This window comes from Dermacentor variabilis, chromosome 6 (genome assembly GCF_050947875.1).
Source record: "Dermacentor variabilis isolate Ectoservices chromosome 6, ASM5094787v1, whole genome shotgun sequence".
Taxonomy (NCBI): Eukaryota; Metazoa; Arthropoda; class Arachnida; order Ixodida; family Ixodidae; genus Dermacentor; species Dermacentor variabilis.
The window spans coordinates 194,065,089-194,078,973 of record NC_134573.1 but is presented as its reverse complement, the minus strand read 5'-3'; the positions used below and the strand labels follow the sequence as shown (position 1 = coordinate 194,078,973).

The following is a 13,885-nucleotide window of genomic DNA, read 5'->3' as shown; positions in this document are numbered from 1 at the left end:
TTGTCCTCCTCCGTTACCTGGCATACCGTGGGCTTGAGTTGGAAGGCATTCGCATCTTCAGCCGCTAGCACTGTACGAGAGCATCCTGCTCTGCCTTCACATGACATGGTACTCGACATGATGATGATGATAGATACTGCACTTGCGGTTTCATGCGAGAGTTGCGGCGCAGACGTGGGCCATCCTACGTTGTCTGATCGAGCCCGACAAGGCGAAATCGACAACCAGTCGGACGCTTCTAAAAATCGCCCACAAGTTCCCCGGAAACGACCAGGATCTGATTGACATCCTAAAAACCAGATACCGGGGTAGCGACCCCATACAACCCTGCCTCCTAAAATATGAAGGAGAACCAAGACCAGAACTGGACGCTCCCATCTCGAGGAAGAGGTGTATGCCGCGGCACGAGCCTCACAGCGCAACACTGCTCCCGGAGTTGACAAAATCACCAATGCCCTGATTAGAAACCTGAGCCCGATGCACATCCAGGACTTGACCGAATACCTAAACGAGGAACTCTGGAGCAAGGGCCACGTACCGAACGAGTGGAAACACGCGGAAATCGTGACCATTCCCAAACCCGGCAAGAAGCCTGCGATCGACGCCCTGCGTCCCATCTCGCTGACTTCGTGCCTCGGCAACCTGTACGAGAGGGTCATCGAAACCCGCCTCCAACATTACATAGAGGACGGTGACCGCTTCCCGCACACCATGCTTGGCTTCAGGCCGGGACTTTCTGCTCAAGATGCGTTCCTAATCCTAAGGGAAGAAGTTCTCAAGGGCATCCCGAAGGGAGGAGAACACCTCCTGCTCGCACTCGACCTAAAAGGGGCCTTCGATAACATCTCCCACGAGGCCATTCTCAAGGGATCCTGAACGACATCAGCTGCGGGGAGCGCATCTTTAATTACGTTAAATCGTTCCTGACGGGCCGGACGGCAACCATCGGAATAGGCAAGACTCGATCGGATACGATCGACGTGCCGAACAAAGGAACACCGCAAGGGGCGATAATCTCCCCGATTCTATTCAATGTCGCGATGCTAGCGCTGACCAAAGAGCTGCGGAAGATCCCTGACCTAGGTTACGCCCTGTACGCAGACGACATCACGCTCTGGGCCACCAAGGGCTCCATAGCGCGAAAGGAGGCGACCCTTCAAGAGGCCGCGACGGCCGTGGAGAGATTTCCGGCAGCGAACGGGATGCGTTGTGCGCCCGAAAAGTCCGAAGTGATCCGGGTGCACGGAGGAGGAATCTACATGTCCCCCGGCCCTATCGACCTCTATCTTGAGGGCCAGAAGATAACGGAAGGCAATAAGACTAGGATTCTGGGTTTTTGGATCCAGAGCAACCTGAAAGCCTCCCACACCATCCAAACCCTAAGGTCTGCCACCAACCAGATCTCGCGGATTATAAAACGAATTACAAGAAGCCGCAAGGGCATGCGAGAAGAGGACACGATTCGCCTCATCCAGGCTCTGGTGATCAGCAGAATAACGTATAGCATGCCGTATCACTATCACTCGCTAAACAAACGCGACCAAGGCCAAGTCGATGCCATCATCAGAGGCGCGTACAAAACGGCCCTGGGTCTCCCTGTCACCACCTCAAACGAGAAGTTAGCGGCCCTCGGGATCCACAACACCTTCGCTGAGCTGTCGGATGCGGTTATGGCTTCGCAAAAGGCCAGACTACAGAACACGGCGGCGGGCAGAGCCATCCTCCACCGGACCGGAACGGCAACGGAGCTCCGTGCCCTCGATGGGCAAGGATCACTCCCGCCTGAGGTCAGAGGCAAGATCAAGGCGAACCCGATACCGAAGCACATGAGTCATGAACTCCATGAAGGACGACGCAAGGCTCGCGTCGACAGACAGCGCCGACAATTCAAGGGTGACCCGTACGTAAGGTACGTGGACGTGGCGGCGTACCCAGTAGGGGCCTCTTCGCGGTAGCCGCCGTGAACGGGAGAGACAACTCCTTGACCCTCGCGGCCTCCGTAAGGGCAGAGACCCCAGCTGCGGCTGAGACCATAGCCGCGGCCCTGGTAATAAAGCAAGAAGACAGGGTAGGCAGGGAAGTCCATGTCGTTACCGACTCACAACAGGCCTGCCGTAACTTTACGAACGGACGAACACCGCTGCTGGCGGCTCAGATTCTAGGCCCGAGGCTGCAAGAATACCATCAAATCACGTGGACGCTGGGTCACGCGGGTCTGGAGGGGAACGAAAGGGCGAACGCCCTAGCTCGAGCGCTAATCAACCGAGCGGGGCAAGACCAATCGTCTCATCAATCCCCACCCTTTACCTTCATGCCCCTGCCATCCAATTACTGCGACCGACTCGAGATCCAGCGACTCAACCGCAGGATTTCTCCTCCGCCTCACAAAAAGCTCAGCACTGAAGATGCCGTAGCTCTCCGACTTATACAGACCAACACATTTCCAAACCTACACAGATACAGTAAAATGTTCCCACATACATATCGCGGCATCTGCCCCTGGTGCGGCGACACACGCCCTACACTCTTTCACATCTCGTGGGGATGCGAGGGCAAACCTCAACACTTAAAGACTCCTAGCACGTCATTTGAGCGGTGGGAGGTACAGCTGACCGGCGATACCCTGGCGGGACAAGAAGCTCTCGTCCAGCAATTACGTCGAGCAGCCATGGCCAGTGGAGTCCTGGAATGAGGACACCACCCACTCGACCTCAAGAGCAACCACCTCGACGGTCCGAATAAAAGTTTTTTCTCTCTCTCTCTCTCTGTAATACTGATGTTCCTCGGTTACAAGGGGGAAAATAAACTATGTGTGTTATTCTGAAATATTCGCCGTATTGAAATTCGCAGTTCTGAAATATTTTTACATTGAAATTATAGACAATATGGCAGGAATTTTTAAAATATTCGTAAATTTGAGAAATTCGTTAATGTGGGGATTGTAGTAATGACATTTGACTGTATATTCATTTCTAGTGATCAAATGTCGTCAGCACTAACCAACTATAATCTGTACCGAAGTGGCTGATGAAACATTATTGGAGCTCTTTATACAAAGTATGACATCTGCCGCTGCGCATGTGCAGTAGAACAGGTGACTTTACATTATGCCCTCTTATATTTAAGAATTTAAGGTACAGCTTAAACAAGTGCAGCAGTTCAGCCTAAGCACACACTGAGTGTGCACAATGCGTTGCAGTCAGCTCATTGTGTTCAACCATTTTCAATGTTCGAGCACCATGCCTGTAAATAGTTTATTTTTAAAAATTTATTTACCAAAGTACCCACAGTGCCTTCAATAGGCATTACAGCAGGGGAGGGGGGGCTTTTGAGAACACCACTAAATATAGTACACTTGATATTCAAATAAAGCAAACAGCACAGAAAAATAACAGGCTATGACTTTGACAGAATTGTAGACTTAAAAGGCAGGAAGGGTGCATTCATAATGCCAACCCAAGTGAGAATGGTTACTACGCAGACAAACGACCCCGAACTCACGGCGGCGCAGGCAATGGTGGACATCACGGCCTCTCCACTAACAAGGGCCCAATCATTGCTAAAACTAACTGCCTTCAAGTCAATGGACATGCACGGCACAGTGGTCAGTCGATTTTGTTCTCCCAACCCATTCGATGTACACAACCCCAGAAAACAGCCATAAGCAACAGCAATTCTGCCCCAACAATCACGCCACACTTCCAAGCAGTATGCAGCAGAAGCTGACAACCGTCCATGGCAGCGGCAGTGAAAATGCACCAAAATTCAAGCATCAAGTTTGAATACTCCTCCGCCACCTATGACTCGCGCACGCCAAATGGTCCTGCTCCAACGTGCTGAGTGTTTCACCATGTCAGAAATACCTCACGGAGCGCTACAGGGTGTTGTAGGCCATTGGAGACCATATGACAACCTGTAAAAATTGTCTGCAGGCGACATGCTGGCATTAACGTCCTAAGTGGCCATCACTGTCGAGATATACCAGCACCAGTTTAATTCACCGGCAAACATCTGATGGTGCGTTAACAAGAAAAAAATATTGCACTCCAGGTTTGCCTGTCTGAACTGGCTGCTGCGTGACATGATCTTGAATGTTCTAATATAGTACCCGAGAAATTCAGGTCCCCAAAGCTGTGTCAACTGCCGCAGCTTGCCTCACCAATAAAGTAACAAATTACATGTACAAGGTTACTGAAAAAAGTTATTGAATTACAGTGACTGTTACAGAGCAAAAAATGTAATTGGTGATTTACAATATTACCAATAAATTTAATAGATTACAAGAATGAATTACATGTAGTTTGTTCTGTAAAAGCCTGCTTATATGGAAATGATAATGTGTGATCCAAAATAGAATATGTCTTTTGGGCTAAAAAAGATTCCTTATACCTTCTGCCGCTGGGCCCCTTACTCATCTCTTGCAATTCACAGTACAGTTGTATGGGAGAGATATGGTTATCGACTGACATAACCTTCAATTTTGAACTTGTCCATGAAATTTAGGCTTTGCTGTTGAAACGTCCAAAACAAGGGATTACTGTCGAGCTGGATGCCCCACTGCCTTATACACTAGCCACTGATATAAAGGAACTATACTGTAGTTATGATCTGCGAAGCAAGGCAAGCTTGCTGCCCCGAACAGTGCTGCACCATATGCTGCCACTCACTGGTATTATACAACCAGCAAAGCATGTGCCCAGTTCAAGGCAATCCATAGCTACTATGTAAGCACAATGTATAGCCTCATTAATTTGAAATTGAATTCATGACTTCTGACTCTTCCATCATAAAAGCTGTATGTGAAAGCATTGTGCAAGTTTTTTTTTTAATATTGTATTTTGCAAGGTTAGAAGGAACCTACGTTTAGTAGACTGCTAAACAGACCCACCTCTTTGTAACTAATTTACACATACGGGAACTATCCTTTCTTGTGATTTTGCATCTCTGCTGGTACATCTACCTACAAATTTGAGCAATCTAGTAAAATACACATTTGTTTCTCATACCTGGTGTTTTATGCAATGTGAAAAATCAAAAATACACATTCATAGCAGCTCATAAAGCAGGCAAATGTGAAAATTAAAATGTGCAGTTCAGTTTTCTAGCATTGAGAGAGAGCTTTTGAGTGTTGAGGGCCGAGAAGAAAAAATTGCTGGCTCTCCCGCAATTGTGAGTAGATGTAAGCATGAAATGGCAATCAGCAAAGCAGATTGGTTGGAGATGATACTAGCCACAATCTTAAAATGGGTGTAGTGCATGCTCGCAACGGCACACCCCACCACACCACGCCATACTTTGCGCTGGTCCATATGGACGCTGCCCAGCTAGAAGAAGAAAACCGGCTGAAGGCGGCATGACAGGCAGCGAAAGACGCCAGGGAGACCAAGCACATTGCCCAGCTAGAAAAAGAAAGGCACGAACAAATGTCTTGGCAAATCTAAATTCTTGCTCTGTGATCTATACGCAAGAGGTCACATGTTGGGCCGCCACTGAGCAAAGGGCTGGCTTCGCGGAGTGTTCGCTTGCCAAGGCTGGCTGCATGGCGTAATGCTCTCTCCTAACATTTTCCTTCCCCCATGAAGGCAAAGCAGCGCATAAAACGCTTCTGGCACCACGCCACGCCATAGCTCGCTGAGCGTGGCATGGTGATCTGCAGCAAATTCCATTTCCCAGAATTGAAGTGTATGGTGCCCCGTATTTGCCTTTTGAACATCGCTATTGGAAATGACAAATAGAACTTCAGCATACTAGAAGTTACAGCTTGAGTGATATTGTAAACAAACATTAGGAAAACTCTGACACAATATTGTTTGCAACTTGTTCGGGCAGTAACTGGCATATGTAATGTGGTCCTGTACAAAAGGTTGAGGGCCAGAGACTGCATTTTCTAAACTGTTTGCCCGGACGGTCTCGTTAGAGTGCCTGGGTATTAGCTTTGTCTTTTGGCTCAAGGTCATTTGAAGGTCGCCGGCGTGAGCTAGAAGCGTTTCATGCTTAATATCGGTCTTGCCACGAAGGTTGTGGCCACCGCGGTCGGGGCAAGTTGGTGTAGGTATGGTGTACTGGAATAGAGCAGTGTGTCATCCGGGGGCGAAAACCCGACCTTTTTTGCAATGACTATCTGGAGTGCTAGAGCACTCTGGTCGACTACTGCAGTGCCACCTGTCACTGCAGCCTGAAGTCATTGCTGGCAAGCGGGAAAAAAATGGTGCTACACAGGGTTGTCGTGGAGGTCATGCATGTCCATGCAAAGCTTGCCAATTTCCTGCTGCAGATTTTCCAGCCGCATTTGCACATTATGTGCACGGCAAGCGCTGGGTTTGTAAAAGTCCCAAATATTGCTAAACGGGTGAGTTCATACATCATATTCTTGTCTTGCTTTAGAGCAACTCGGTTGGAATATGAAGGAAAAGGACAGGTGACAGGATAAGCGCTAAATGGAGGATGAGTGCTCATCCTTTCAATACTAATACTATAATACTCATCCTTTCAACTGTCCTTTTCCTTCATACTCGAACTGAGTTCCGCTAAAGCAAGACAATAAAAGTCTGTTTATCTCTCTTTCTACAGCAAAGCTGCTTATGCGGTCCTTGTGCCGTCGTCGGAGTTCGCTAAAGCTATCATCATCAGCAATGGCTCGAGCGTCGTCGCCGTCGTCTTCCACAGCTGGCTCCGTTGCCGCTTGTCATTCTAGCGTAGAATTTCACTTATCTTCTGTTGTTGTAATGGGGAGCTCACGTTTACGGGGGTATGAGCCATTGCTTAAAGGGCTATGAGCCATTCAATGTCTTACGTGACAGAGAGATGTAATTTTGAAGCACAAGGCTGTGATCGTGAAATGTAAATGCCGTCATCTGCCATCAAGTGCAAGCAATACACGATCATCTTCAGACAAAGCACTGCAAGCAGTGGAAGCAGCACAACGCAGTGCAGACACAAGAGACAACACAAGACCAAGCAAATACATTACACACAAAATGAATAAAAAACAATCAGATGGTTTTCATTTCACGCCAAACCTTTCTCTCATATTAGTGGCACGAAACAAAGGGGCGAAGCAACTTGCACGCTAAAGAAAGGCACGGCAATACAGAAACCTCACGTTGGAAGAACCGAAAAAAAAAAGAATAAGAAAAATGCACTAAAGCATGCGCCAAACTCATCAAGGAGATCATCATCATTATGCTCACTATGCGAAGCAAGCGAAAGCGAAATGAGGTGAAAGTGAAGCAAAAGATTTACAATATAGACTGCTTGCAAGGTTTGATTTCCATGACGCGAACGCTCGGTAGCTTCGCTGTTCCACCACCATCACTTACTAGAAGGGGCGGTGATTTTTCTTTTTTTGTGCATCGAGTTTCCAGAACAACAATTAGAACAACTGCGGGCTCCTTCAGATCGGGCACATTGATAGCATTGGCTGTATATCGCCCTTCGGCGCACTTTTGCAGAGCGAAATGGCCAAACGATGGTGGCTACATTCGTCACAGAGCATTGTTTTTTTTTTTTTTTCCTTCAGTGAAGCCGGGCGCCCGCTTCTCTGGCTGATGCAACATGCAAGGAATCCCGTGAAACCCACCAGACACCTCACAGCTGCTTATTCTGGACCTCCTCATCCTCGTGCGTCTCGAAATAATGATTGCAAAAATATATGCATGCTTACCGAACGGAACGAGCAGACGAGTATTTGTCTTCTGCAATCAAAACGCTGAGCAGACGATCAGGAACGCGGCATGATCGGCGGAATTGGAAACGAGCAAGCTTGGAAGCATTGGGATTCGAAGAATATGGAAGTATTAATGAAATTAACTGGTCAGCAGTCGAGCTAAGTAAAACACTTTTTTTTTAAATGTCTTGACAGGAAAAAGGTATATATATATATATATATATATATATATATATATATATATATATATATATATATATTCTTAAAATATTTCAATTTTAACTTTTAGGTTTAGTTTGAACATGCTAATATATGAGATGTACATACGCTGTGCTTTCATTCATCTATCCTTAAGGGCCCGGAAGTACAGTGAAATCTAAAGCCAACGCGGCGAATATCATATAAAGTTAAGCTAGGGGTCATACCCATTCTACAACAAAAAAATTGCGCAACGTGCGGTACTGGGCCTGTACGTTCCGACGCACAGGCAGCGACTACCAAGATTTGCGCATGAACTGTACATCGTCATAACATAGAATGAAGAACAAATAATGAGCTCACGGTGAGCATGAGCAATGCGAGTGAATCACAACATTAGTCTCTCACTGCATGCGTACTTATTTTTATGATGCAATAGCGCGGTAACACACTAGTTTCCTAGTAGAAACTCTATGGCTAGTGCAACCCACGACCTACTAGAACTCCAGAGCTTCACAAATAACCGACTTCTGTGGGAGTCGCCTGCGCCCACTCTCGTTCAACCGTCGGCCGTTGATGTCGCTTTTATAACCTGTTCGTCTGCTACTCTACGGTTGACTGGGACGGCGTTTTGTCGTGACGAACTGCTTGCATAGTTGACGATTTTTGCGAACACAGTGACAGTGATATCAGAAGGCTTTGATCGGTCACCTGGCTCCAAAAATTGACTGCCTGAAAGTAAAAAAAAATGTCGGTGTATATAGAGCCCGCTCTCTAAAATAGCGTTAAGCAGCCGCTCCTATTGCCCTTTTTCACGCAGTAGCAAACCGTACATATCCTTCACATGAAGTCACATTGCTTGTAGAGTTCGTAAAGTCTACAAAAGTTTCATTGTATACATAGTGAAGTTCGCTTATGCGCTTTTTAGAAACTGGAAACCACCGTAACGTTCGACGACAGAACGGTTACCACTCATTTTACCACTCGGTTACCACTCATAAGAGAATTACGCATACAGCTTCACTGCGTATGTATCTTTCGCATCACCGTTGCATGCTGCCCCCGTAGGACGCAGAAAAGCTAGCTATATGCAGTTTGAAAAAGAATTCCGTGACACAATTGGCCTGCAGTGCAGCACGTTTTAAAGCATTGGGGTTGCTTTTGCAAGCTTTCAACTCACCTAGTCTTCAAACAATATTAAAAAGAAGCTATGCTCACCTTTCCTTGAAACAAGACTCGATCAATTTCTTGCATTTATTGGGCACAGGAATTCCTTGTGAATACTTTTATCAGATCATCTGCCTTTCATTACCGCACAGCAATAAATTCTAATGTCATCTCTGACATTAAGCTATCTGTAATCAACTCAAAACAGGCAGTTTATCCCATGAATCTTTTTAAAATATTTTTTTTCAGTCTCTTATAGAGGCTAGGAAAGGAAAAGTTATGCCGTCTATATATATATATAGCATTGTAACTGCCACCTAGGCACGTTGTTTAACTTTCTTGCACCGCTCCTCCACTTCTAATTTCACTGTTCAAACGCAAAACATTCGCGAATTTTGTTTTCTTTATATATTTGTGAATTTATTAGTTCACCACCAATTGAAGCGAATTGTGCCTATTGAAATGGCAGCACGAGCGTTGAAAAAGGTTATAAAAGCAGACGACAGTGAACAGGTTATAACTGGCGCCATTCTGCCCGTACGTTCTTTCCCTAGCGGCAAACAAACTAGGCGTGCTGGGAAAGGGACATCTGTGCTAGTCTGGAGTTCAGATCGTAATGCTGTTCGCTATGCGTACATCCATGGAACTTTTTCCTTCTCCGCGCCTACGTCGAAAAGGTGAGATCATCGCGTCCCTTTCTCTCCGCATACTTTCTTCATGCCCTTAGAGGCTGCTCTTGACCAATCATAAAAGGGAAGTTTGTCACATGACAAGAACGGACCAATGTTTACCAACAAAATTGTGTCTCCTTGCAGCGGTGACATAGGGAAATAGAAGTGGTCGGAAGAATCGTCGAGAACATTTGAACTGCTGCAAGTCATACAAGCTCGAGCATATAAATACGATGGATAACCATCGGCCGCAGTTTTGGAATATGTCTTCGACCTCGTCGCAACCTCAGGTAAGCTATCCTCGAAACACTTTCTTTAAGCACCGCCTCAGCTGTATCATTTTACGTCCTCCGTCTAGTCCTCGGCCAGTACCTCGGCGATCATCTCCCCTAGTGCTTCGCTGCCATGTCTGTAGTGTTGGGCAGGCGACAAATCGTTCAGGTCGTATCTTTCCGCATCGCCCATTCACCATTGTGATAGCCATTAAATGTTCTTTGAACATCCACTGCAAGGGTATTTATGCAGCGGTGTCCTGGCAACAAATTTCTGTCACACCAGTCGGAACTCTGCCGTCGGACCATTTGTCCGCGCTTTGCTTATCAGCAGCTGCAGGTCCATGTCTCCTGGCTGTTTCGGCTTGTTGGTTCCACGTTATGACAAATCGTTGCACGGAAACACAGATGGACAGTAAAAAGAGACGACTTTTTCGGTCTACTTGTTTGTTCCTGCGCGACGATTTGTCAACGTATCGCATATTTGAACGTGTTGTCACTTGCCATCTTTTCAGCGTAAACGCAGCAGGAGGACTCGCTCTTCTGCCAACAGTTGTGTCACGGCCTCATTGCGTTGCCCAACGGCTCAAACGACGTGGTTTCGGGTATTGAGCGCCGCCAGAATACCGCGCCTTGCACAGCTAACCACACGGAGGCTTGACCTGGAGAACTGAATCGAAAACACTTTGGTTACATTTTGACCGTGTATGCAACCCACGGTAACAGCAATCGTTTTCGTATTTCGTCTCGGGATACAGCGGCCGACCGAGGAATCGGCACCGGGCAGCGCGATACGCTTGGCCGTGTGCTCCTTTGTTTACCAGTTGGAGCTCGCGCTTGGCAACTGCTGCCGACAGTTGTGCCACATTGCCACACATGTCGGAGTGGGGACTTGGATGCCATAGCACTCATAAAAAAATTTACACCCTTTGGGGCTTATCTTGTCCCACAACAATAATCGTCATCTGTCTTGCCCGCGTTTCCCCTCTTTAACGCTGCGAGCCCGGTACTTCCCAGTCACGAACGGCATGCGCGTTATCAGTGTGACGCAGCATTCTCGACAGGAAAGTAGCGAGCGCCGAGTTTTCTTTTCAAGAAAGGAAACGCAAGCGAGGCAGATGATGATTATTGTTGTGGGACAAATATGCATCCCAAAGGGTGCAACCGTTTTAAGAGTATACAGCGCAGGCATGGACTAGGTATACCGCATGCAAGCAAGAGGCAGCAGTGCTCGTGCAGTCCAAGATCCGACATCTCAATGAGCATTTATGGCAGAGCTTAAGACAGCTGGTAGACAGGCACCACAGAAGTTCTGGAGGTGAATCAAGGCTGGGAACAGGCAGCGACCGCAGCGGTCACTCAGAGCGGCCGCTGAGGCGGATGCAGTTACTGGGAAAGACTGTGCACCTCTTTTGGACCAGTGGTTACGGGCTCGGCAAGGCTCTCCAGAGCCCAATGAACCTCAAGCAGCCATCAGGTTATATAAACCACAGGAGATTGAAGCCAGCAGGATCCCATTGGAAGGTGTGTACCAATTCATACTTAGTGCTGGAGAGCAAGACATTGAGGCAGACCTTCGGAGAGCACCAACAGCCTGGGAATGGGAATGGGCGGCATCACGGGCGAGCGCTACAATGGCATAGAAAATGACCCGAGTGATACCACTGTACAAAGGGCTAGAAGTCAGAACAGACTTGATGAATTATAGACCAATGGCAGTCACACAGGTCCTTTATAGGATGTGTGCCCAAGTAGTACGACAGACTACAGAGCTGGGCTGAGCGGAAAGGAGTCCTGGAAGAGCTCCAGATGGGTTTTCGCACTGGGCGGCGTATAGAAGACAATCTGTTTGTAATAACCTAGTGCACAGAAATCGCTGAGCTGACCTGAAGCCCGTTGTATGTGGCATTTCTGGACCTCAAAAAGGCATATGATAGCGTGCACACGCCCATCTTGTGGAGGATACTGCGGAAAATGGGCCTCAGCTTAGCAGATACACAGCTGCTTGAAGCCATGTTTACTGGTTTGACGGCAAAGGTGGAATGGGGCAGTGCGCAACGAATCCCCATCTCCATCAGACGTGGACTTCACCTGGGGTGTCCACTGTCCCGACTCCTGTTTATGGTTTACCTGGTGGGTGTTGCCCAAAGGCTCGAGGCATTGCAGTGTGGTTTCACATTGCAACGCAGGGTACAGTGACAGCAGGTAGCTCAGCAGATACCTGTGTTTGATGTACGCTGATGACATTGCTCTTCTAGTGGGCAGTGCCGAAGACCTGCAGAGATTACTGGATATGTGCGGCGACGCGGTGAGTGATCTTGCCTAAAATTTAGCCAGGCAAAGTGTGGAGTGATGGCATCGTGTCTGGAGCAACCCGTCATGCAAAGTGGTTTCTGCAAAGCAGCAGTGTGCCTCTGACAGATACGGCGAAATACCTGGGCGTCTACCTTACTGCTGGCCCAAATTACCTCCTCCAGCATGAGAAGCAGATAAAGGTGAAGTCAGTGCGTTGCAGAAGAGTCTTGGGTAAACAGGCTCTTTGGTCGTTCAGTGGGTACGAAGGGGTGAGGGGCCTTTGGAAGATGGTGACTGTGCTGGGACTCGTGGCAACACGATGATGTGCTTGTTCTCCGGAACGAGGGAGTTCCTTGAGAGGTGCCAACGTGATGCTGGCAGGCTTGTCCTCGATGTGCAGAAGCACATAGCGGTGGAGGCCCATCCAGGGTGAACTGGTATGTTCTACTTTCGTCACGAGGGAGGCTGCGACCAAATATATATTTGAACTGAGGCTCTCTCGGTTACCGGAAGCCCATCTTGCCCACCAGGTGTGGACGCATGCCATCTATGCCAGCTGCTCCAACCGCCTGAAGAAAAGAAAACGGAGCCTGGGTGATATGGCCTCCTGACTGTTAACCCTACGGCACAGGGATCGCACAGTGGACACTCGGCTCTTAAGGTTTGTGACATAGTCCGGTTCACCGAGACTGCGGAGTGGATGCCAGCGGCCAAGAAAAAGACGACGCTTGGAGCTATATATTGCGAAGAAACAGTCCATCGAAAAAGAAGATAATTAAGAAGCAGGCTACTGGCAGCGGCGCGCTGTGGTGGACTCTGGACTCAACTGTGTGCGCAAGATTCACGGACAATTTACAAACGGTGTGTTCGCAATGTGGGACGGTAGAGGAGACGATGCAGCATGTACCGGTCTCCTACCTGACGCCATCACGGACTCCCTATTGGATGCGCTCGGCATCGAACGGAACTGTGACAGGCGGAAGTCTCGTGATTGTAGTGGCCCTCCCCTTTGGAACGGGTGGTCACACTCACTGTGCTCTGGCCGAAAAGTTTGGACATAGAAATAGATAGGAATCCATAGAGAACGAGGTGGGAAGAAAGAGGGCAACTGTCACTGGCTGACCAATTTCCACCACATCTGAAGCTGAGCCTTGGTGACAGAAGTGACCGCATCTCCGCGCCCTGCTTCAATGGGCACAAATACGAGAGCCTGTAGGAGCCTCTCTTGGGTGAGGTAGCAACTTCGGGCAGTCCAGCACAAGGTGCTACGTATTTTCCTCTGCATCGGGCTGATTGAGTGGCCGGAGAGCTGTCGAAGCAATGGTGATACACAAGCATGTGCAGCGCTCCCGCCCGCGCTGATGTCTGCCCGCCCCTCAAACATATTGCACTGCTCAGACTACCGTCAATCGAGATGACGAAACACCGCCTAGAACATTGGTGGCGTTGCGCCGGCAGTGATCATTTAGATCGATATTGGTTACAGTGGACAAAGTTCTTTTTTTCTGCCTTCTTTTCCTTCTTTATTTGGCTTGGCCACGCATGCACTTCACGACTTACCCATTTCGAAGGGTGTAGTCGTAATCACCATCACTGTGCGTCGCTTGCTCAAATGG

General features: G+C 48.2%; 1 protein-coding gene across 1 annotated transcript in view; it reads left to right on the top strand.

The window, feature by feature from the left end:
* The first annotated feature begins 9,829 nt into the window (after nt 1–9,829).
* LOC142586028 (sequestosome-1-like) overlaps nt 9,830–13,885 on the top strand; it is a 44,951-nt gene continuing 40,895 nt past the window's right edge. Inside the window, exon 1 of the mRNA XM_075697255.1 lies at nt 9,830–9,992. Coding sequence (XP_075553370.1) covers nt 9,936–9,992 — 57 coding nt within the window. The 5' untranslated portion in view covers nt 9,830–9,935. The remainder of the gene's footprint in view (nt 9,993–13,885) is intronic.